The sequence below is a fragment of the Lissotriton helveticus genome, chromosome 6 (genome assembly GCF_964261635.1).
Source record: "Lissotriton helveticus chromosome 6, aLisHel1.1, whole genome shotgun sequence".
In the NCBI taxonomy this organism is placed as follows: domain Eukaryota; kingdom Metazoa; phylum Chordata; class Amphibia; order Caudata; family Salamandridae; genus Lissotriton; species Lissotriton helveticus.
In genome coordinates, this window is record NC_136067.1 from 362,236,523 (window position 1) to 362,261,756 (window position 25,234).

General features: G+C 45.3%; 1 protein-coding gene across 1 annotated transcript; it reads right to left on the reverse strand.

Moving 5' to 3' along the window:
• Positions 1–918: 918 nt before the first annotated feature.
• Positions 919–3,964, reverse strand: KCNF1 (potassium voltage-gated channel modifier subfamily F member 1). Its single transcript, XM_078646782.1, has one exon. The coding sequence runs from the start codon at positions 3,435–3,437 to the stop codon at positions 1,968–1,970; it is 1,470 nt and encodes a 489-aa protein (XP_078502908.1). The 5' UTR covers positions 3,438–3,964; the 3' UTR covers positions 919–1,967.
• Between the last annotated feature and the right edge of the window lie 21,270 nt (positions 3,965–25,234).

Below are 25,234 nucleotides of genomic sequence, written 5' to 3' on the forward strand. Positions count from 1 at the left end.
AGGCAAGCGGCAGGGTGGGCTGCAGACTGGATGCCCCGGGAAAGATACGGGTAATTACAATTTACATACAGCAAGGGACAGGAAGGGGCATTTGTTTGATTTTGACCTGCGGCAATGTGCCCGCCTCCTGCTGCAATGTGTTACTTAGAGAGGTTTCAGACAGCAGGTCAGAGGGGTCTGTGCACCGTGACCGAGGTACCATTTACAGGACCCGTGGGTATTGACATATATCGTACTCATAGCTCCTGGTACAGCTGTGGGCATTAACTGGTGCTTGACATATACATCTCCAACACTACCAGTGGCTCGAATACACACAACTAGCAGCTTGTCGTGCACACCAATCATTTTACCTGGGGGTTTGAATAATAACGCTCTGTTATTCCACTTGTGAGACAACGTATATTTTATGTGTCAGACAAACTGGAAAGGCACTTTGGCAACGCCATTAAGTACGGGGGCTTCAGAACCCTTCCCAGAACGCCTCGTGCTGGGACATACATTGCAGACAGCAAAAACAACATTAACTTGAAAGTCGTCGTACCCACTGTCAAGCTTTCCATTTCCAGGAATGGTTAATGTTTTTTCCGGTGTTATGTTTTTATCGCAGGGCAGCACGTCTACGGCACGTCTACAGCAGCTCATACAGTGATATCTTCTTGAACAAAAACTTCTGTATTTTATTGTCTCAGGGGAAGTGTCAAAGGCGACAGCTCAGTGCAAATGAGCATTAAAAACAGCCCCACACAATCATGCCTAAATTAAGTTTTGCATTTTGAAACTCCTACCGCAAACATAAACAAATGACACATAACAAGTGAATTTGGTAACCAGTATAACTTGAGGTTTTTCAGTGTTTCTAGCTTGTTGGACATATTTTCGCATTAAACAAATAATATAGCCGAAACAGCATTTTTTACACTGCACTAGAATGCATTTTTATTAAAGGTTATGGGATATCATGTTAAAATAATAAAATAAAAACATACAAACATTGTATTCAAAATGTTCTTTGCACCTCACACCAGGCTGCGGTTTCTTGTTTGCACTGCCTCGCTCGCGCACACCCACCTGCCTTATCAAGAGCAGGGAATGGACCACACATCACTGTGCTTTTGTTAAATGAAAGGAGGATTGTGTGTGGCTGCTTCACACGAGACTGCACAATGGTTATCAGGAAAGCATCGTTTTCAAAACTGTCTTCTGATAAGCAAGCAGATGGCCACATTCTTTGGAAATCAATCTTTGGCAATAATGTCAGAACACATGAATAGGAATCTGAGGCTATTTGTACATTTTTACTTAGTGTGTGCTTTTTATTCGCAATAGACTTCGTTATAATCTCGTAATTTACCTTTGTGGTGGTTGTTTTAGGCACATCATTGGCACAATTTACCACATGTTGTTTAATGTGATCGCCAACCTCCCAGAGACATGAAATAACATCTGCCTTATTATTTATATATATATATATATCCCCTTCCCTGAAGAGAGCTTAGAGAGAGGCACAGTCAGCTTAGTAGAACCTCTGAACATGTACCAGCTTAGTAGAACCTCTGAACATGTACCAGCTTAGTAGAACCTCTGAACATGTACCAGCTTAGTAGAACCTCTGAACATGTACCAGCTTAGTAAAACCTCTGAACATGTACCTACATTTGGATCTGCATTTCTCCACAGAAAGGAATAGCTTTCTTGTAGACTGGTCTTTCAAGTTTGTACTCTGAAACGTTTCCAAGAACACACGAAGGACTGTTGGAATCTCACAACGCCTTCGCCTACATTTTAGATGTCAGATGAGCACAGTAGGTCCTTACCAAAAGATGCTACAGAATCCTTGGCCACAATCCAGTCTGCGCATCTGAAAGAAAAGACACTGAGCAGGGAAATGAAGTGTGCATTCGTACATGGTGGCCATCCTTCACTAGTCTGTGTCCCCAGTCACCCTTCCGTCGGACAGCCGTGCACTACTTGCAACTCTGCAGTCTGGTCCTGTAGGGTTTCTCATCCGACAGCAGAGGGATGAAGGTGTCACTGTGAGATAGCTTCATATTGCTGCTCCAGGCTGGGATGCTCTTGCCTTCCCTCTCAGGCATGTCACCATGGAGCTCATGTCCAGAGTCTTCATGGCTAGTCTCACCCTGGTGGAGCTCCATCAGTTCAAGCTCGTGCTTGGCCGCCGTTTCCAGGACGCGCTGCTTGTTGTAGTACTTGACAAAGTTGTTGATGATGGGGTGGATGGGTAGTGCGATGGCGATGACCCCACACAGGAAGCTGATGGCTGCATTCAGTTTCCCTAATGTTGTCTTGGGATAGATGTCTCCATACCCAACCGTAGTCATTGTTATGATGGCCCACCAAAAGGACTGAGGGATGCTCTTAAACAAGGTGTCCGGGTGACTCTGTTCCATGGTGTAACCCACGGCTGAGAAGACAAAAATGCCGACCGCCAAGTACATGAGAAGCAGCCCGAGCTCCTTGAAGCTACTTTTGAGCGCATATGTCAGAGTTTGAAGCCCTGATGAGTGGCGCGCTAATTTGAAAATCCGTGCAATTCTCATGATTCTTAGGGCTTGGATGGCTTGCTGCACATTTGTTAGCTCCATCAAAGTGGCCCCTAAGTGTGTCAAGATCAGACTGACATAGAATGGCAGAATGGCCAAGGCATCGATAATATTCATGAACGACAGTGCAAAGTGTAGTTTGTTCGGGGAGGAGATAAGGCGCAGAACATACTCAAGAGTGAACCAACCAATGCAGGCTGTCTCAATGCTGTCCAGCACGGGGTGCTCCACGCGGTTCCCCTCCGCGTCCTCTACCTGGAGCTCAGGGATCGTCCCAACACACATGACCACAGAAGAGACGAGAATGAAGAGAAAGGATAAAACTGCGACGACCCTAGCTGGAAACGAGGACTCTGGCTTCTCGATGAACTTCCAGATGTACTTCTGGCATCGCTTCCAGCGGCTTTCGGTGGTGTCCACCCCTAGGTCATCCAGGATGGTCTGCACCCTGAGCGCGATCTCTTCCATCTCCTCCTTCTTCTCGCTGAGCAGACTCTTGCAGCAGTCATCCAGCAGGTCCAGGTTGACTCTCCAGAACTCCATCTCGTTCTGGAAGCAGAGCGGGCAGATCCCCTTCTTCATGTGCACCTCCCCGAAGTAATAGAGGTCGAGGATGCACTTGAAGACATCTGGGTCTCTGTCGAAGTAAAATTCTTTCTTGCCGGGGTCGTAGTCATCGCAGACAGAAAAGATGGCATCATACCCCCCAGAGACACAGTCCACCAGCTCGGCCAGGCGGGTGGCCGGGTATCGGTTCAGGATGTCTCCGTAGAAGAGGTGCCGCATCCCCCCGACATTGACCAGGATTTCCACGTCGTCGCTGCATTCGGACCCTTCACTCTCCAGCTCCTCGAAGGTGGAACTGCCCATCATGTTTGTGCGGAACTGTTAATGTCCAATTTCTATCCTGTTCTTGTCAGCGGGTGGTCCTTGTTCGAGCACTTTAAAGCAAGGCAGGTATCTCCTCGCAAACATCAAAGCAGACGAGAAGCGCTCCACCGGCAGCAGGGAAGCTGGCAAGGTGTAAGTGCTGGGACTGTGTACACGAAATGCAACAAGCTGCATTCAGGGAAAGTGAAAACTCAAAAAAAAGAAAGCCAGACGAGCAGTTTTTGTTCTTGCTTCTGTTAAACTCCAAGGAGGACAGATCTAAAGTAAAGCCGCACTGTGCTGGAGAGCTGGGTTCCTCTTACATTTTGTTCGTTCCATGGGAGAGCTTGCTTCAAGAGCTATTAGTGAAATCATATAATTAAATCCCGCCAAAAACAAAGAGTAGCTGTCAAAAAAGAAAGCCTCCTTCGGGTGAGCATACCAAACTCGGAGGAAGTTCCTCCGAAGTCCTGGCCGATTCCAAGGTCTCTTCTGTGCCAAATTAAGAGTCGCGCGCTCCAATTGTCTGAGTCGGGAAGTTCGCAGAGAATGAGCCCCTGCTTGCCTTTCGGCAGCTAGTCTTTCTCTAAACACAAAGGGAATTCCAGACTGACGTAGATTTTCAAATGACACAGCGCCCTCTAGCGGTCGCTTATAGCGAGCGAGAAGTAACCAGAGCAGCAGAAAACCAACGTTGTTTTCAGAGATCGGCTGTCGAGCTTTTTATTTTATCTATTTATTTTATTTTATTTAATGCGATTTTCTATAGCGCGAACATTACCCGAAGGTGTCAGAGCGCTTTACAAAAGAACCAGTTGCGATACATAAGGATTTAGGATTACATGAGTTACATAAAAGATACAAACAGGAAAAAAAATTGCAAATGTACAAGTTGTAAAGTCACACAGGGAAGATCTGTGTTTGTATGGTCTGCAGGGAAGGTTTGTTAATTGGAATGTTTTCGTCTTTAGGGTGTGTCTCCTTTCACAGTTATTTTCTTTTAGCAATGCAGTTGTTTGAGGCAGTGATCGAAGTGGACGGGATCGGAGGGGCATGACGTACCAACGCTTTTTTAATAAAAGGAAAATAGTTCTCCTACTTTCTGTAAAAAGATAACCTCCAGGGACGATAAATTCAAAGAGCTGAAATACTTGAACTGCAATATAAGGCAGGGAGTCTCCTGTGCTGAAACTGAGAGAAGCTGAAAAAAAGTTACAGGGGAACCCTACTCACTCGGAACCAGGGTGTACATATTATATGCGGAAACAGTGGTTCCTGTGGTGAACATAAATCTGGAAGGATAATGGAATTCTAGTGCGCAATCGCTGTATATTATAGGGTTAATAGGATGTCAGAAGGAGAAGAGACCGTGCACAACACAGTAAAAGGTAAAGAGAAATCTATTTATATAATCAAGATAGAATTCAATTCAGGTGTAAATAGTGTATTGTGTCGACAGTGAAAAAATGGAACCCAGTAAAATTGTGACAATTGGTGAACAAATATAAGGAGTGGTTTCCAATATAGTTATAAAGTCGACCCTCCAAAACAATGTATAGTGGGAGCGGTTCGCTTTAGGGTCGTCGATGGCCTTTCGACCCATATGTGGGAAATTGATTTTTCTTTACCTTTTTCTGTGTTGTGTACGGTCTCTTTCTGACATCCTATTAACCCTATAATATACAGCGATTGCGCACTAGTGGCACTAGATCAGTGGCAGTGATCCTCCTTGATCTAAGTGCCGCCTTTGACACAGTGGATCACGCTATCCTTATCCATCGACTTAGCGTGGTAGGAATATCTGGTGCCGCCCTGTCCTGGATCAAATCCTTCCTGGAAGGTAGAACCTTCCAGGTGTCAGATGGTACGAGCACGTCCAAAGCGCTTCCATTACAGTGTGGGGTCCCACAGGGCTCCTCCCTGAGCCCCACACTTTTTAACGTTTATATGTCTCCCCTGGAAGACATTATCTCCCCGTTCGGCGTTAAGTCAGTAATGTACGCCGATGACACACAGCTGGTTGTGTCTATAAGCCAGTCAAGAAAAAACCTAGACAACCTAGCAGCCTGTCTAGAGAATATCTATAAATGGATGACTGAATCAAGGCTGAAACTAAACGGCGAGTAGTCTGAAATCCTCCTCCTGGGAAACCCACGCAAACTCCCCTCATCCCTCGTTTGGCCAAGCTGTATGGGCCCACCCCCCCCCACCCAAAGCAGAAGTTAAAAGTCTTGGCATTTGGTTAGACCAGGACCTGAATTTCAAATCTCAGGCAAGAAAAACCTCCGGGACCTGTCTTGGCCTCATTAAAACAGCACGAAAGGTCCTTCACCTAGTCCCCTTCCAATCCAGGAAACTACTCATGCAGGGTTTAGTGAACTCCAGGCTGGACTACGGAAACGCTCTATACTTAGGGGCCCCCGCCTCGGTCATTCACAGATTACAATGTGCACAAAATGCCGCGGCAAGACTCCTGACAGGAACCAAATCCAGATGCTCAGCCAAACCAGCGCTCAAAAGCCTACATTGGCTACCGGTCAAAGAAAGAATCAACTTCAAGACCCTATGCATCTCGCATAAAATAATGCAGGGGAAAGGGCCACCGATTCTGAGTTCCATGATCAAACCCCATCAGTCAAACAGGCAGCTCAGATCGGATTCCCTCTCACTGGCCAGCGTCCCCAGAATACATAAGTCTTGTTCAGGGGGGCGACTGTTTTCCTATAATGCCCCAAAGTTGTGGAACTCCCTACCAATTTTTATCCGGAAAGAACACAACCTTCTGGCCTTCCGTAGGCTTCTAAAAACATGGCTCTTCCCATAGTCTCCATCTCTTCCTTGGCAAGATAGGTCCTCTGTTAGCGCTGGGATGCCCTAGGGTAGCTACGCGCTCTACAAATCCCTATCCAAATCCAAATCCAAATCCAAATCCACTAGAATGCCATTATTCTTCCAGATTTATGTCCACCACAGGAACCACTGTTTCTGCATAGAAACTGAGAGAGGGGCAGACAGTTAAACAAACCTTCTTGCCAGGGTGTCTGCTTACCTCAGTGTTTCCCAAACTCAGGAGTGGCTCATCTGCTAAGGCGGAGAAATTTAGCCCCACTGCTCTCAGAGCAGTCAAAGAGGGGTAAATAACCTTGTTATTATCATTTTATTTTTCGTTTTTGCAGGGCTGGGTTAGAGCGGAATAGGGCTGGTGGTGCAGGGAAAAATGGACTGTGCACACTAAGGGTTATACTCACAAGAATGTGTGCTAAACATCACCAAAAAAAGCGAATGCAACTTCACACATCGCAGCCTATCGCGGGAAAATAACCCTGTGTCAACGTGGAATTCACAACAAGGTGGTACCATGCGATAGTCTGCCGAAACCGTGGCCAATGTCCGCGATACAACCACCTCGATGGACATAAAAACACAAACCTCAACGCGAAAAACATGCAATGGGCCAAAGCGCGATAAACAGTGTCAGGCCTGCAATACACACATGGCAGGTGGGAAATATCACAATAAAAGTAGAAAAAACATTCAAACACAAACTGACCAACACCCAAGCACCATGGAGGCAGCCGAAGCAGGCTCTGAGGACGAGCGCAACCCCACAAGCACCCCGAACGACCAGCCTGGGACCTCTGGGACAGGGAAGTGCAAGGACAAGAAGAAGAGGAAGACAAACTTCAGTCTGCAGGAAAACTGGATCTTAGCCACGGAGGTGATGGAACACCATCAACAACTGTTCATCACCTCCAACGTGTCATTGGACACCAAAAATGCGATATGGCAGGACATTATGGACAAGGTGAATGCCATCGGAGAGCACAAGAGGTCAATGGACGAGGCCCGGAGGCGATGGATTGACATCAAGCGCAAGACCAAGGAGAAACTCACAACCAACCAGAAGGCAGCAATGCTGACTGGAGGTGGGATCCCAGCGCCACAGCTCGTGCTGTGACATGGAGGAGCAGGGGTCGACAGTCATCAGTGTGGAGACAGTGGCCGGAGTCTGGGGACTGGACACTGCTCGACAGGACACAACACAACCGCAACAGGGTGAGTGACCACTAGGTACTGGGGGGATGGGTGGAGGTGGCCACAATGTCACACATGCACAATCAAGCAGAGCACAGTGCACACCCACAATGACTCTGGGGCTTTGTCCCTGACCTACAGACTGTCACAATGTACAATGCCATGCTGTCTGAACGTCAACATGTACAATGCGGCTCCATACATGTGGACACATTGTAATACACCATCTCCCCTTCACATTGCAGGGGCACCGTCAACAACCCCTGCAGAGCAGTCCCAGCCCCTCTTCACTGATGACTAGCACAACGCCAGCATCGACACCCAAACCCTCTAACACATTATGGACATCATCCATAACTCACCTCCAGGACCAGGGCAGGCCATCTGCATTGAGGAGACCCCACCCACTACCCAAAGCACCCACCAGGAGGTACACACAGCCCGGCACTCTCCCAAGAACCCCAGGAACTAACCATGGCCTTCCAACGGCGTGTGCTGGAGTGCCAGAGGGAGATGGCTGAGCAGGTGCGGAGGGGTTCGGCCTCATGGCTACCAAACTGGACGCCATCCATGGGTGTCTAGGTCCCATCAGGGACCAGCTCTAGTCCCTAACGGATACCCACGGCCCGCTCCATGGTCTCCAACTAGCCCTGACTAACATCGCTGGAGTCATGACGGGAAGAGAAGAACACCTGTCCTCTCAGACTGGCTCCAGGGATCCCCGCCGTGAGCTGGCACACATGCGGAGGCTCATGGTGGACATGGTGCGGATGGAGGCGGAAAGGATGGCAGCCACCGCTGCACATCAGAGAAATGTAGCTGGGATCTACCATGCCCTGCAGATCCTTATCATGGCATTGCTGCCACAAGGCGTGGCGCTGTTGAATGCTGCTGCCCCCACACCATCCTCATCTCCGCCCCCTGGTGTGTCAGTGCCTCACAGTGCGGCAGGCGTATCCACTCCGGCACCTGATGTGTCACTGCCACACGTGCGGCCAACAATCCTCCTCTTGCCCCTGATGTGTCAGTGGTACATAGTGCTGCAGCCGGTACTGCAACACCCACAGGTGGGGCAGAGCACACATCCGAGGACGTGGATTGGATTGTGCTCAGAAGGAGGCACTAGCATTCATTTCCGCCACCAGGCCTGTTTCTGCTTGGTGCCGCACATGGCCCCATGACCTTCCACTGACCCCCGATGCCCTCCGCTGCACTCACCTTGGACCACGACATGGACTGCCATATCCTGTTTGATGACCAATGACATGGCGACCAGACTGGGGACTGTACCCTTCCTCTTCCTCAGTACTTGTCATCCCCTGATGGACTCTGGCTAGCCCTACACAGGCCCATATTGTGTAGTGTGCTTAGCATGGCCCTGTACCGCTCCAGATGCAAAACTCCACTGGATGTGCAATAAACATCCAGTGACGCACTGCAGTGTCATGTCTTTCATCATTCATGTATGAATGTGTGGATGAATGTAGGGACAGTGATTTCCCTTACGTCAATGATGCTCATCTAGTGGGATGCCAGTCACAGTGTGCTACATTGCCTATTGTGTTCCGGGTACCGTGGACACTATAACAGGGACACACGCATTAGTCACTTCCTTGTCCGGACATGGACTGAACCACGCCCAGAGCTCCCGAGTCATTGTTGCGAGCCCTGCACTGGTCCGGCGTTCACCAGGCCAGACCACTCCCCTTACGCTCCAAGGTGGCCCACATAGCTACCTGTCGCAGGCGTACTCGCTGGTGGTGATCAGGTCACTCGTCTAATTGTCAGCAGGTCACGGCCACTCCCTGAGGGCAGGTTTGCACACACACCACACCCATCCGGCACAGGTGTCATAGGCCATGTGACCTCGCAAATATAAGGGGGCGACAACATCACATTCCCCTCTGCCGGTGGTGACTGGATGACGAACGCTTCACGGTTCTCAATCATAAAGGGCCCATGAGTTGTTGAGCACAGGGTTAGTGGCACCCGAAGCCTTGTGGTCGTCACAGGCCTACCACCATGTGGCGCTGACTGGCGTTGCATAGGGTTAGTGGCACCCGAAGCCTTGCGTTCTTCAGGGGACTACCACCACGTGGCGCTGACTGGGGTTGCACAGGGTTAGTAGCACTGAAATAGCTGAGCGGTTGTGCAGCCTGCGTTGATGACGTGGACTCAGCGTCATGTGTGGGACGTGCTTGGCCGCGGCTGGGGCCTGCATGATGTGGACCATGCCATGGTGGTGAGGACTCGGGCCTGGAGCTTGCACGGGCAAGTGGTGTGCCTACTGGTGGACACACCGGTGGCAGCAGGTGAACAGTGGGGCCTGTGTGCGCAGGGGCAGTGATGTTTCTCTCTCTCTCCCTTCCTTTCCTTCTCTCTCTCTCCCTCTCTCTCCCTCTCAATCCCCTCCTTTCCTTTCCTTCCCTCTCTTTCTCTCTGTGGCTTACTTTCCTTCTCTTTTTCTCTGTGTCTCGCTCCTTTGATGTGCGCATGACACACGTCGTCCTGATTTTGTGCTTTATTTTCCAGGCCGTGACGTCGAGATTGTCCCTGACTGACCCGACAGGAGTCTTCCACATTGGTGTTTTGTGTTGTAATTCAATAAAGGTTTTGGTTGTTACTTCAGTGCTGTGTGACTGTTTCCCGTTTTTCTGGCCACACATGTGGGTATTTATTTTGGCAATGTGCTTCATCATGCGCTTTTTGGGGCTCTTGTGTGAGGTAACGGGGGGCTGGGGGTGGTGGCGGGGGATGTTGTGGCCTCATGCATGATCATTGTCTCCATGGCATCTGTGGGTCTTCAGGTGTGGCTCTTGGCTGGGCTCCCTTTCATGCTGCGGGTAGTCATCCTGCTTAACACCAGCAAAAGGCAGGTGTTAATTCCCTGCTGCTACTGTGGCTTATCGCCGGTTTTTGGTTCGCATCACAGATATGGAAGTTCATTGTGAAAGTGGTGTTGAGGTTTTTTTGTGTGTTTTTGCAGGGGAACGCCTACTCTGCATCTCATTAGGGTTAGTTGGTAGTGTCCACCGAGGAGATAAATTTTAGGGCAGTTATCGCGGGAATACTGGCGATGCCTGCAGTTTGCACCAGCTTGTGAATGGAGTGTTAAATCTATCTCCACTTTTGATGCGGTAAGGTGGAGATAAATCGGAGTTAAGTCTTTGTGAATATGCCCTTAAATGCACACGACTGCCTGGCCGGCCGTCTTGGGCTCGCCAAACAGACATGCGCACTTTGCATGTGCCCCACCCAAACTGCATGACAGCCTGGGTGGGAAACATGCACAGGCTCCATGTCTCCTTCTACGCGCCGAACCATGGCACTTAGACCAATCACAATGCTGTATTGCAGTGTTGTGATTGGCTCAGGGAAGCCTGCGTGCTTCCAGACTCTTCAGCAACAATGGAGTAAAAACGGAGGAGGCAGCGGCGCAAGGGCGTTAGTGTTTTCTTTTTTCTTTTAATATTTTGTTCCCCTTACTAGACTGCCCCCCACCACTGTTCCCTGCCAGCAACCACTGCCCAAACTGTGGGTCGCAACCTACTGGTGAGTCCCGAGACGATTTTTGGTTGGTCGTGAAAATTAAAGTAATAAATAAAGATGCCTTTAAATTCTGTGTTTCTTTTATCAAAATTTGCTAGCTTCAAAGACAGAGGTCAAATGAAAAAATATGTCTTCTGCAACACTGCTGTCTTTTTTAACTTGGGGATTGGTGTTTAAAAACTCCTCTCATCTTGTAGTCATGGAAGAAAAAATAAAGTGAATTATGTGACAGTCTTGCTCTGAAATTAAAGGATGTCATTTTTGTTAACACACAACAAAATATAAACAGCTGTAAATAAAATGGACACATTCGGCAGTAGGCAAAGCAAAAAGGAAGCACATTGTTTTTTGTAATTCTGAAGTGTGATGGAAATAAAGATCCAATTAGGATCAAATCTAATCAAGACACTTTACTTGGTGGTGCACCAATGATAAATATTCACTAAAAACCGATTTCCAGACATTATTGTTTGTGTCCTGGATAGTTTTATCAGTAAAACTGTATGTTTGAGCAAATTTAGTGCCAATTTCAAGGGAAAAGGTGCTGCATGTAAATGAAAGTGCGCTACCACACAATCTTTTCGTCACATTAAATATCACCCCATCTCATGTCCATTAAAGCTAGGTGGGTCGCAAAAGTATATTGTTCTAAAAATTAGGTAGTGGTTCTAACATGTCATGTAACGGTCAATCTGCAAATCCAAATAGAGGTTTCATAAAGTACATAGGGGCATATTTACAATAACTGGCACATCCCTGCAAATCAGCAGGGATGCGCCAGTTATTGTGCGCCACAGCTCCGACATCATGGATGCGCCGCATTTACAATGCGGCGCACCATGGTGCAAAAACGGCACAGATGCGTCACGCATCTGTGCCGTAAAAGTGACGCATTGCTGGAGTTGCGTCGCAAGCGTGACGCAGCTCCAGCAATGCTCTGGGGGCCCTATCTAGTTAATGCTGCATCAATCCTTACGCCTGCTTCAGACAGGCGCAGGGTTTTGACGCAGCATGGGCCTAAAAGTGACTGAGTGAAATCTTGTAGATTTCACTCAGCCACTTTTAGGAGGCGTTCCTGCACCGGAACCCCCCCCCCCCCCTGCACAGGAACGCCTACATGTGGAGCAGGGCATTACAACGTGACGCATCTCCCAGATGCGTCACGTTGTAAGTACCACTGCACCATGGAGCAGGATTTGCGCCGCCGCTGCGTCATTAAAGTGACGCAACGGCGGCTTAAATGAGGCGCAAGGGGCTTGTAAATCTGCCCCTTAGTGCATCATTCACTGATTAACTTGCATTTATTTTATATTTACACTGTGGGTTATTTTATATGTACATACCTGAAAGCGAAAGTCCAAAAATAGCTACATTATATTTTGTTTCTTTAGCCACGCCTTTGACCCCGCCCCCACGCTTACTCACCCTGCCCACATTGAGCACAGCATCACAGTTCTCTTACTTTTTTAAAGCACTTAAGTTGGACAGCTGATTTGAGCCCATGGTTTTGTGAAAATAACTATTCTTGTTCAAAAACTTTATTTCGACTCATCAGATTTTTTGGGATGAAGTTTTTTAATGTGTAAAAAAAATATTGTATGCATTAAGTGATTGATTTATATTTGTATGGTTATTGACCACCGAAATTAAGTTTTTGAATAAGAATAAGTAATGGAACTATTCACATTGCGTCATAAAGATATGGTACCTGTTTCAAATGTATACTTAACAAAGGTTAACAGTGACAGAAATGTTCGTTCACAATGTCTGAGTAGTTATGGGACATGAAGCATGTGGAATCGATGTTATGTGTGCCCAGATGTATACAATGCGTTGAGTGGGAAGCCCGTATTACAAATGTCGTCTCCTGGATCAAAGGTTACAATTTAGCCACGAGACATGCCACATGAACAATTGCCCTGCTATTAAACATTGGGAAAGCTAGTGCCTGTGCACCCATGGTTCGTAGACGCTTGACAGTCCTACACTCTGTAAGGTCCAATATGGGCAGTCTACCTCTTTGTGTCGTGAACCCTCTTACCTGTTAAGTCCTAGCATTGAAAACCTGCCTATAGCTTTCAGTGAAGCTCCGTGGATAACCTTCCAATGTGGCGACGTGTGTAACTTGCATACTTTAGGATAAGACCTCAGCATGGTCAACTCATCTCTGCATTCCATCCTTCCATGGTCGATAAAGGAAATCAGGCTGCCGTGACAATTAGTATAAATGCGAATGCCAGAGAATCTCTGTGCTTTTTTCTGTGCCTGCCATGCGATATTGTGAAAAATGTCAGCCCAAACCCACTCTGTCTCCGAACTAAAAAAAAAGGGCTCCTTTTTTGCCAGATCACAGAAACAAAGCCCGAGTCTTGTCCAGCAGCAATCAGAATGGCCCTAACACAAGGATCTTTTCAACTAATTGTAATAGAGTCATATGAAGAAAACTTTATTGTTTGATTAATTAAAATCTTTACAACAGAAAAACACTCTGATAATAAAATGCTATAAAAAGAGATATAGTAATACAAAAGTTAAAATGATAGACGGTGCATAATTACATAAAGCCAAGAGGGTAGTGGATTTAATTTTCATAATTTTCCTGACGGCATGCGTTTTCGGTAAAAAACATATGTGCCATGAGGGGCAGAATAACTTTTTTGCTAAAAAAGGAGCCATACCGTTAAAACCCAGAAAAAGAAAAGGACAGGCACAAGTCCAGAAAAGTCCAACTGTCCGACCACTCACTTTAAGGCTCTATCTAAAAGGAGGATGGTCCCTACAGGGAGAAGGAAAGGGACTTTGGTGTCTTGGCGAAACTCGGGGCCATGAAGTGAGTGGACTGCCAGTAAACCACACAGGGCCGCAAACAGGTTGGTCCAGAATAAAGGTGGCGACTGACTGCATTTATGAGTGGGAAGCGACCCAGTGCAATACGATGGAGATTTGGTTACTGGCACTCCCAGTGCATTAACCTTTTTGCAACTCTTGTGATGAACTTGGTAAACCGGATATTGAGCATCGGGTTCTCTAGGTTCATGGCTGCTGAGATGGCTTGGCATCAGGAGTGTATTCCATTCGCCCCGTAGCAGCATCCTTCGAACGTTGAGTAAGGCAGGGCAAACACACGCCACATGCTCAATCGACTCCGAAGTACACCCACACTCCTTGCACATTGTATTGTCATTTGAGTGGCACCAATTTGGTAGATGGTGCAAGAAAGGCCATTCACCCATCCTGAGGGCCAAAAATCTTTTTTTTCCATGCTACTGCAAAGGGGCACAATAAATATGGCCCCGCAGTACGTGGCTTAAACCCCGATAAAACCATTCAGGCATGTTTGCGTTTTGCCAATTGTGCCCTATCAGAGTGAAAAGACCAGGACCGGACTCTTTTGTTAATGTACGGTTTGAGGGCCTGCTGGGATGGGTTAATTCCCCAGATTTCAGTCGCTTCCAGCATTTGCAATGAGTGTTCCAGATGGCAGCGGTGTTTTCGACCCAATTGGCTGGTTGATATCTTTGCCACAGCATAGCCTCCAGGCTTCCTTCACTTGAAGTGCGCAGCTTGTTGCACAGCTTGATAAAAGTGCCGGCCCCAACCCCTCTATGGTCTGGAATACCGAACTCAAGTCTTATCTGAGCTGGGTATGAAGCTTCCGGAAGACTCCATACTCGCTTGAAGATTCTTGTTATTATCTTGTTCACCAGACAGGAGTCCTTCCCCAGCATAATCTCCTGGCCATAAGATAAATATTTGGAGGTTTTGGCTTTCATTTTTTTTTTGTAAACAGAGTATTAATAATTTGTAAAAATCATAGAAACGCATCACATACACCACACTGTAAGCACGTGTGAGTTCCATTGTACATCTCAAAGGTTTTGGCTTTCATGATGGTTAAAAGAGGGGGCAGACTTGGGCCGGATAACTGCCTCGCAAGCTGCATAAGTTCTACCGCGATTGACGGAGCCTTTGCCCAGACCACTTCCTTCTGTTGGAGAAAGTGCCTCTTGAGTCCATACAGACCCCCAGATATTTGAGGCGTTACTTTCAATGCTTTTGCCATTGAATCACCACCCTCCACTTAGCAGCTTCCTTTTCCCAACGGTAATTGTCTTTGATAGACTTAATTCCAGCTAGTTGCAGATTGTGTAGGGGAGCAGCTGGTCGAGAAGCTTCAGCAAGCCGACCCTTTTGTGGCTAAGCAAGACGAGATCGTCTGCACATAGCAGATTGCTTACGGGGGTACCGCCAAGTTTTGGAGGTTGGGAATTAACATCATCAAGTAGCTGTGGTAAATCTGAGATGAAGAGGTTAAAAAGAATGGGTGCCAACACGCACCCTTGTATTTTCCTTGAGATGTGGGATCCGCCCCGAATTTTATACAGATTCAGGTGTTGGAGGGAAGCTGGATTATGGCCTTTAGGAGGGCAGAGGGGATCCCCCATTTATGCAGTTTAAGCCATAGAAGACCCCTAGGCACACAATCGAAGGCAGCCTTGAAGTTGACAAAGCAACAATGGAGTGGCATTCTTGAGGCGAATGCTTTCTCCATCAGTACTGATAGTGCAATCAGGTTTGTTGTGGTTCCTCATTTTGCTACAAAGCCAGTCTGGTTAAAGAGTAAGAGGTGATTATCGGTGGGCCAGGACTACAACTCTTGGAGTCACAGACTAGCGTAGTATTTAGATTCAACGTTCAAAAGGGCTATCATCCTGTAGTTTTTAGGGTCAGCTCACCTATCCCCTTTAAAGATTGGATGGATGATGGCTCCATGACAAGACTCTGGAGTATGCTGATTAGACCAGGAATAAGTGAATAGGGGTGCCAGATGTTTGGTCCACAACTCAATGTCCACCTTGTAAAAGGACTGAGGTAGGCCGTTTGGCCCAGGGGCCCCATCCGACCGGCCGTTGCTTATAATTCGTGCCGTTCAAATAATCAGTGCTTTGGGTGTCTTTGATGCCTGTTACAGAAGCTCATCTTGCTGGTACCGGGATTCGGTAATTTATACAACTTGTATGTGGGCGGTTGTGTCTGTAAGTTGCTCTGGCATTCCAGGGCTTGGTGTGCCCAAGGGGAGCTGTGAATATTTAGGGAGGGTCGAGAAGGCAAATGGTTTAAGTTTAGCAGATTGACCCTCTTCATTTTTGGTCACTTTGAAATGATCTGTAAAAAATAATACCCATTCGTTTTCACATATATTTTCCGCACCTTTGCCCTCCAGGGCCTTGTATCCTCCTATTCACAAGAGACCAGAATACCTTTGGATTGGGGTTTTTCACTTGCGTGCATTGATTTGAACCAAAACTGGTCAGAGCTTTTTTGTTTATCTCATAGTATTGCTTGCCTGAATGCTTTTTGTGCTTGCTTGTAGTTGGTGAATAGCTGTGCGTCCCCTGGCGCTTCCGGGCATGTCGTATAGCTGAGTTACCTAAGGTTTTACATGTTTGGTCCCTGCAGAAGCGAATAATAGGTTCCCAGTTGAGATTTTTCATGAGATAGATGGGAATTTATTGAGTAATTGACTTGAAAATGACTCCCATGCTACAGTGGGCACAATATTGACAGACGCTCTTGCACCAAGCATGCCTCTGCACTTTATCCTCATACTCAGTATGGAAGAGTCTAACCATTTTAACCCTTTGAGGTTCTCTGTATTGATTCCTCTTGTTGTAGAACTTGTTGTAGCGTGCTGGGCGACAATAGAAGACAGAATATTTTCTTGGAGGCGATGGTCGCTCTCTCCTCGTGCCACAATAGTGTACTTTTCTATCAAAGAAAACTTTTCGGTGTACAAAAACTGTAATCCAGGAATGATTGAGTGTTTCCATTTGTTCTGTTCCAGTTTGGGGGTGTATACAAGGAAAAATGACTGTTCATTGTTGTGTAACCCAAGCTGCTGAATTGTAGGACCTTGTATTCTCCCAGTTTACAGTATCTATTGCCAGTGGGCTTTGTTTGATTCTAGATATGTTGCTTACCCCCCGAATGTATATCGCCCAGCTCTTCTGGGGCATCTTGAAAAAGCCCTGTGTCTAAGTCGCCTGAAATAAGACAGTGTGTGCTTCCGTGTTCACTTATTAGGTTGCACATGATCCGGATCAGGTGTTTCAATTTAGCCTATACATTAATCAGGAGCATATTTTTGATGGAATTGAAGCTCCTGATCCTGATACTGGTGATCCAGTCTTCTTCAAATTCAAGCTGGTTGGTGTTTATGTTTGCCGGCGACATTTTTCGAAAGACCATCCCTGGGTCTACCATGCTTGTGCAGTCTTAAGGAGGGGGGCTGGAATTCCAATTAACCTTCCATTGGAATGCTTGTCTCCGACCATGTTTCCTGGAGGAGTATGATCTGATAGTTTTTTAAAACGTTATCATGTCAGGAGATTGGGATTTTGTAGTAAAGCTGTTAATGTTCCAGGAACATACTGTGAGGCCAAGATGGCTGTTAATTCATTTGTGGGTACCCCCAGACAGTGCAGCTGACAGCCAGGCCCAGTCAGCCTTCATTGTGGCTAAATTCTCTTGCTAGTTGATCGTTTCCTTGGTGGACTCGAGTTTGGGCCGATTTCAGAATTGAGAATGGGGTATTACCTGGGTTTCGGTGGGGAGCTGGGGATTTTACGAGTACCGATGGGTACTGTGTTCCAATTGTGAGGAATATTTTATTACACCAGCTGTTAAATTGATCGGCCTTTGATAGTATCTGCTCCTTTATTGCTTCTGATACTAATGCGATTAGTGTCGTTTCGCTTGTTTGATTGCCTTTACTGGGCATAAATTTGATTGAAGTTATGTGTCTGGACTCCAGGTTACCCAATTCCGCAATGAATTTAAACAGTTTGAGGATATTCCCTCTGTTTAGGAGGTCATGCAGACCTTGGGAGACATACTCCAGAGTGAATAACAATATAGAGGGGAGGCTTGTTGTAGCCGGAACCCGTCCTGGAGCAATGAGGGTGCTCTTGGCCTTTGTCTGTGTTTGGTCAGTTCTCCGTTGGATGGTGAATGGTTGTTGTTAGGATCCTTCTGGTTCACCATTAACATAAGGGACCGCCATATTAAGGACAGTTTTGCAGATGTTTGCTGTATCTGGGTTCTTTGTGAATGTTATCTAAAGTCTTTCCTTGCCTCCTGGATTTAATTTGTCGTTGGGATGTTCAGTGACAACAGTTCTCTGTTTTAACTTAGTCTTGCTTGCTGAGGTCAGGGAAAGTGTTGGAACTTCAAATCCCGTGGCTAGGGGGTTAGGGGGTTCAAGCAAAAACTGTCTCGGGGTCTATTTCTTGCTCTGCTGAGGGCTGAAGTTGTGGTTTCTTTAATATGGCTTCCCGTCTGCATCCAGAAGATGGCCTGGGCACATTGTGGTGACATGCTGTGGGTGACACTTTGCTTGTCTGCACGACACCTTGACCCACCAGATCAACGTCGTCACCTCCACCTGCTTCAACTCCCTCCGCATCCTCCACAAGACCTTAAAGTGAATCCCCCCGAATGCAGAAAGAGTGTCACCCATGCACGCATAACCAGCAGACTCGACTAGAGCAAAGCCCTCTATTCCAGAATCAACAATACCCTGCTACACAAGCTTCAAACCATCCAGAACACCTCAGCCAAACTCGTTCTCGGAACCCCACAGCATGAGCAAATGACCCAGCACCTACGAGACCTCCACTGGCTCCCCATCGAGAAGAGAGTAACCTTCAAGCTACTCACCCATGCCTACAAATCCCTCCACAACATCAGACACAAATACCTCAACGAAAGAGTTTCCTTCCACGTACCCAAAAGGAACCTCCACTCAGCCGACCTCGCCCTGGCAGGGACCCCATGCATCTGCAGAACCAGAGCAGGCAGAAGAGCATTCTCCTACGCCGCAGCAAAGATCTTGAATAAGCTCCCAGTCAACATCAGATGCTCCCCCACTCTGCACACCTTCAGAAAGAGCCTCAAGACCTGGCTCTTTGACTGATTCGGAGCTGCACCCCCCTCCCAGCACCTTGAGACCCTCACGGGTGAGTAGCGCGCTCTATAAGCCCTTGATTGATTGATTGATTGACTGCTAGTTTTTGAGATAGTTGTTGTAATAGTAGAGCCAGACTGCTGTTGGTGCTAGCTGTACTTATCAAGCCAGATCGTTGATTGCTTTTATGTCTTAAAAAATAATTGGTTATTGTATTTTGAGTCTCCACACTGTGCTCATTACCCTTTTTTCATAAAAAAATGTTCCCTTTTGTTCAGCTGTTGTATTTGTGGTGGATTCTTCATTGCACCATTGTCTGGGCCAATACGGTAAACAGTCATAATATCGATTCCAAAATATAGAATGGACATAATATCGAAGTAAAAATATAGAATGGACAAAATATCGAATGGACACAATATAGTCGTTAAAAATATCGAATTTAAGGTAAGTAATATCGATTTTCAAAATATAGAAGTCAAAATATCGAAGTATACAATATAGGCATTAAATATATCGATTTTTTAATAATAGCAATTTTTAAAGTGTTTTGTATGTTAGTATATGTGTGAAAAGTGTATATTAATTTTTGTAATGTATGTTTAATGTATTTTAGGTAATGAATTTTATGTTATTTAAATTTTGCGTAATTTAATTCTGTAGCGGGTTGTGGGTTTAAAGGGGAATAGGGTGGGAAGTTATTTAATTATATTAAATTAAAAATTAATTTTTAGCAATTATTATCAATTTTTAATTACATTTTGCTTTCTAGTTCTGTAGCGGGTTGTGGGTTTATAGGGGAATAGGGTGGGAAGTAATTTAATTGTAATTAATTAAATATTTGTATTTATTTATTGGTATTCATTTTGAATTTATTGTTATTTTTTAATTGGTAATTAATTTTTATTAATTGCCAATTAATTTGTATTAATTGATTAATTGTTAATTATGTTAATTTTCTAAATTTATTTTCTGTTGCGGGTTGTGGGTTTATAGGGGAATAGGGTGGGAAGTAATTTAATTGTAATTAAGTAAATCATTTTTTTCATTTATTGGTATTGATTTTACATGTATTGTTAATTAATTTTTAATTGGTAATTAATTTCTATTAATTGACAATTAAGTTTTATTAATTGGTAATTATTTTGTATTAATTAAATATTTGATAACTATGATAATTGTACTAATGTATTTTCTGTGGTGGGATGTGGGTTTATAGGGGAATAGGGTGGGAAGTTATGTAATTGTAATTAATTACATATTAAAAATACTTTTTGTGTATTGATAATTAATTTCCTGTTAATTTTTAATTGGTATTAATTTTTATTATTAATTAGTTGTTGTTATTGACAATTAATTAGTTGTTAAATAATTATGAATAGGTTATTACTTTTTAATAACTAATATGTAGTTGTATTTCGAATCAATTATTACATAATAATACATTGGTTATTAATTTCAATTAATGTTTTATTGGTATTGATATTTAATAATTTTTTAATAATATATTAAATCATTACTTTCCCTACTGTTAAACTCACTGGAGTGGGAATAGTAATTTTCACCCTCCCGCTATCCTACGCTTTCCCTACTGTTGCACTCTCTGGAGTGGGAATAGTAATTTTTACCCCTACGCTATCCAAAGCTTTCCCTACTGTTGCACTATCTGGAGTGGGAATAGTAATTTTCACACTCCCGCTATCCAACGCTTTCCCTACTGTTGCACTCTCTGGAGTGGGAATAGTATTTTTTTTTACCCCTACGCTATCCAACGCTTTCCCTACTGTTGCACTCTCTGGAGTGGGAATAGTAATTTTTACTCCTACGCTATCCAATGCTTTCCCTACTGTTGCACTCACTGGAGTGGGAATAGTAATTTTTAGAAAAATAAAAGATGGTGTGGCACGCCTTAGGTATATTCAAGTTCAAAAAAAGTAATCTTAGATAAGGTTTTTGTGCGTTTCTGGGCGCTTCAGGGATGGTCCCTTTTGGCTGATGAGGGACTATGGAAATGAAAACTAGAACTGGAGAAGTGTGGAAGGTTTCCACACTGAATCCTGAAGGTGCTCCTGGAGAGGCAAAACAATCCTCTAGTGTTTTTATCGAAATTGCTCTAGTTCAAAAATTCAATGAGTTCATCACAATTTTATTCGGGAAAGTCATATGTTATCATCAAACTAATTCGAATAGAACATAATTGATTATAAATCCATCACGAACGTTACAAAGTGCCAACATCCCAATGCATTTCGAGACAGAGTGTCTCTTCATCAGGGGAGTCAAATTTGTCCAAACGTTCGAGTGAACCGCACTCGTAGGCGAATGTCGGCATGGAGTAATTTTTACCCTTACGCTATCCAACGCTTTCCCTACTGTTGCACTCACTGGAGTGGGAATAGTATTATTTACCCCTACGCTATCCAACGCTTTCCCTACTGTTGCACTCTCTGGAGTGGGAATAGTAATTCTTACCCCTACGCTATCCAAAGCTTTCCCTACTGTTGCACTCTCTGGAGTGGGAATAGTATTTTTTACCCCTACGCTATCCAACGCTTTCCCTACTGTTGCACTCACTGGAGAGGGAATAGTATTTTTTACCCCTACGCTATCCAACGCTTTCCCTACTGTTGCACTCACTGGAGTGGTAATATTAAATGTTACCCTCCTGCTATCCTACGGTAAAATATTGTACATTTTTTATTAATAACTTAAATTAATTATATCTTAATTTTAAGGTTATTTGAGTATTTTTAAGTATGTTTTAGTTCATCATATTTATTATTTCATTAATTTTAAATTACTTTTAAAACATTTAAAAAAATTCGATATTTTGACTGACTATTTTTTTTACAGACTATATTTTGGATTCGATATTTTTGTACTTACCTGTTTGTAGACAGGAATTCGATATTTTGGCATTCTATATTTTAGTGACTATATTTTGGTAAGTCTATATTTTGTCATTCTATATTATGTCAGTGATCCGGCTAATACACACTAAATCCCCACTGCCCAATGAGAGTGTTGTCTTTGACGTGGTCTGCAGATCTATTCTTGGAACCATTGGGTCCCTGTTGTCTAGTTTATCTTGATGATTAGATCTACACTTTGAAATGGCAGTTTGGTTATCGGGCAATAGGTCAGCTGCTGGGATGACTGTTTGCGGGGCAGGTGTGGTCGCACCAAAGTTCATGTTGCCTGTGTTGATTGCTTGTTTCATGTTGTGCTCTTTGGAGACTATTGCCGCAGCTGAGGCCGTTGGGTGGGAATACTGTTGCTGGGGCTGGTCCTGACTGGATGCTGGTGATTTCCTAATCTCTGTTAGAACTGTAGTAAGAAACTGAGGAAGAGAGGACAGACTGTAAATTTTTGGGGAACAGCAACATACTGCTTGTACTAGTTTGGCGTTGTATTGTGCTTTTGTAATCAGTTTGCTAAGGGATTCCAGTTTGTGGCCAATCCCTGCCGTGTACACAGCAAGTGTGTTTAGAAGGTCGACTTGAAGGTCAAGTTTGTCCAAATGATAGTTTAGCGCACTTACCGTGGATTTGAGAGTTTGCAAAAGTTGAGTCCAAAGTGCGTTTAGTTCGGTCGCAGCCACGTTTCGGCCTTCATGTGGATCCGGGATCCTATTGAGGACAGCCTGAAAGAAGGATAGATCCAGTGGGGAGCAGTCATTACGCTCACCATATATTATTTCAGGGTGGTCGTAACTAACAGGGTCTGAAGGAGTCATTGGGATCAGTAATTTGATGTTACCTGGTGAAGACCTGATCCATTGCGCTGCTTGGGGGCTAGGAATGTTCTTGCTCCCAGCTGCTTCAGTGATAATAGTATGTGTTGACTAAATAGCACGGAGATGACTTCGAGTTGGAGTGAGAATCTTCACTTGATATGGTGATTGGGGAGGAACCGTGTATGTTATGTGTTTGTAGAGTTAGTGACTCATGTAGAGGTTCATCACTTGTCTGACGGGGTGATCTTGACTTGACAGATTTTGGTGTGGAATGTGCTTCCGTTTCTGGGAGTAGGCAGGGCCCTACCTGCTGGGTCTCTCGTCGATCATGACCTGTACTCTTATTTTCGCTGGTTCTACTTTCGGGCATGGTCGGATTGGGTGGGTAAGCGATATGGCAGTTTTTGGTGCGGAATGTACTTCCGTTTCTGGGAGACCATCTAAGAGTAGGCAGGGGCCATGCCCGCTGGGTCTCTCTTAGATCATCACCTGTACTCTTATGTTTGCTGGTTCTCCTTTTGGGCATGGTCGGATGGGGTGGGTAAGCAGTATGGTCACTTCGCTGTGGTCATTTGGTGCTGGTGTTTTTTTTATATAAACTCTTTTTTTATTGAAAATTTGGCATGTAAACAATAAGGACACAGCATTTCACATATCTTCTGCAACTCAGAGTGTGATAATACGTCAAGAATCCCTTTACCACAGTACTATATGATTGTCCATGGGAATACTACACTATTCAACATCAAGAACATCATCACGACTCCCTGGCGGCACACATATCTCCCCCAGAAGGTGTTCCAAAGCCCCCATATTTGTGACCACTTCTTCGGGCATCCCCAGGAGACATAAATAGGTATCTCTGTCACCATACACCAATCCATGTCCCTGGCCCAGTCAGCTATACACGGTGGGTTCAGAGCCCTCCACAGTCCTGCAATATTCCACTTCGCTACCATGAAACCCAAAGTGGCCCAGATCCTTTCTTTGGCCTTAAGGTCAGTGGGGGTCCCATATGTTCAACGAAATCAGTTTGATGTTGCACTGTATCCGCTGCCCCAATACTTCCTACATCATGAGAACCACCCCCTCCCAGAACTTCTGAATTATCAATCATTCCCAGAGTGTATGGATGAAGGTGCCCTCTTGCCCGCATTGTCGTGCACAGCCACTCTCATGGGTGTAGTCCATATGGACCAATGAGGGTCCGGACAAATATGTCCTATGGAGGATTTTGAGCTGGACCAGTCGGAGTCTGGAGGAGATGGCAACTTCACGAAGAGAAGCCACTGCGGCACGCCACTCCTCATCCTCCAAGTCAGCATTGTCATGGTCCCATTTACCTCTAAGGCGAGTTAGGGGGTCGGTAATATTGTTAATAAGCTTCTTGTATACGAGAGATATGGCTTTTTCTGCCAAATCGCCAGCTAGGATCCTTTCAGGGAGGACCATATCTTTAGGAAAAGCTGCGAGCAGTGCGTGCCTAATTTGGAAGTACCGGAACAGTTCTGAGGTGGCCATTTCAAACTCTTGACTTAATTGGGAGATGTTAAGGGGATACATACAACTACTGGTTTTCCCACCTGAATTACCTAGGTCACAGATTCTCATCTGCATTCATTGTTCTTTGTCTCTTGAATATATTCCCCAAGTGAGACAGTATTGTAATCTGAATCTAGATGTTTATTTCTACAGCTTGTTCATTGTTTGTACCAATGTTTGTTTTAGTGAAAGCCAGCATTTATTGTTTGCATCTTTCAATGCTTGTTGGGAAACGCCTCATAAAGCACGTGTAACACTAACTGAATACACCAGCGTGCGAGCGTGCGAGTTATGCTAATACAAATCCGCCGCTCTGAAAAGCTATTTAAAGGAGTGCTCGTAACATGACGTTGCTTCGTCTCTGCCTTTCGTCACGACGAGCGCTCCAGTCTTCATCCGAGAACCCAGGCTGCATTTTGCCCAGCCCAACCCTCGCTCCTATTCCCTCTCCTTGACTTCACCATCCGATCTCCCTTTCCCCTTCCCTTACCTGATTTCCTCGCGCAGCTCGCTCTGGACTTGGCAATCACCGGAGGATGTCTGAGGAACTTCCGGAGCCTGTGAGTCATCTGTCTTCTTCCTGGAAACCGGCGGGTGAGCCTGAGAGAGAGAGAGAAGAAGGACAGTAAGCTTCGAGACTAGGGGGCATATTATCAAGGGGGTTTATCTCCGCTTTTTTGGCTTTAAAAGCCAAGAAGACGGAGGTAAAATTATCTCCCTATTACCTAGCTGTCGCTAACACCAGTTAGCGACAGCTAGTAGGAGATAGCGACCATCTTGGGCCCCACTTTGCCTGTCAGTGATATTTATCACTAATGACATGCAAAGTGGGCGTGCCAAGAAGTTAGCGACTGGAATCAGTCGCTAACATCGCTATCTCCTATTACCCACTTTTGGAGATATTCGCGCTAAGCGTGAATATCTCCAAAAGCTAACACCTGCCCTGAGCAGTTCTTAGCCATGTTATCCAAT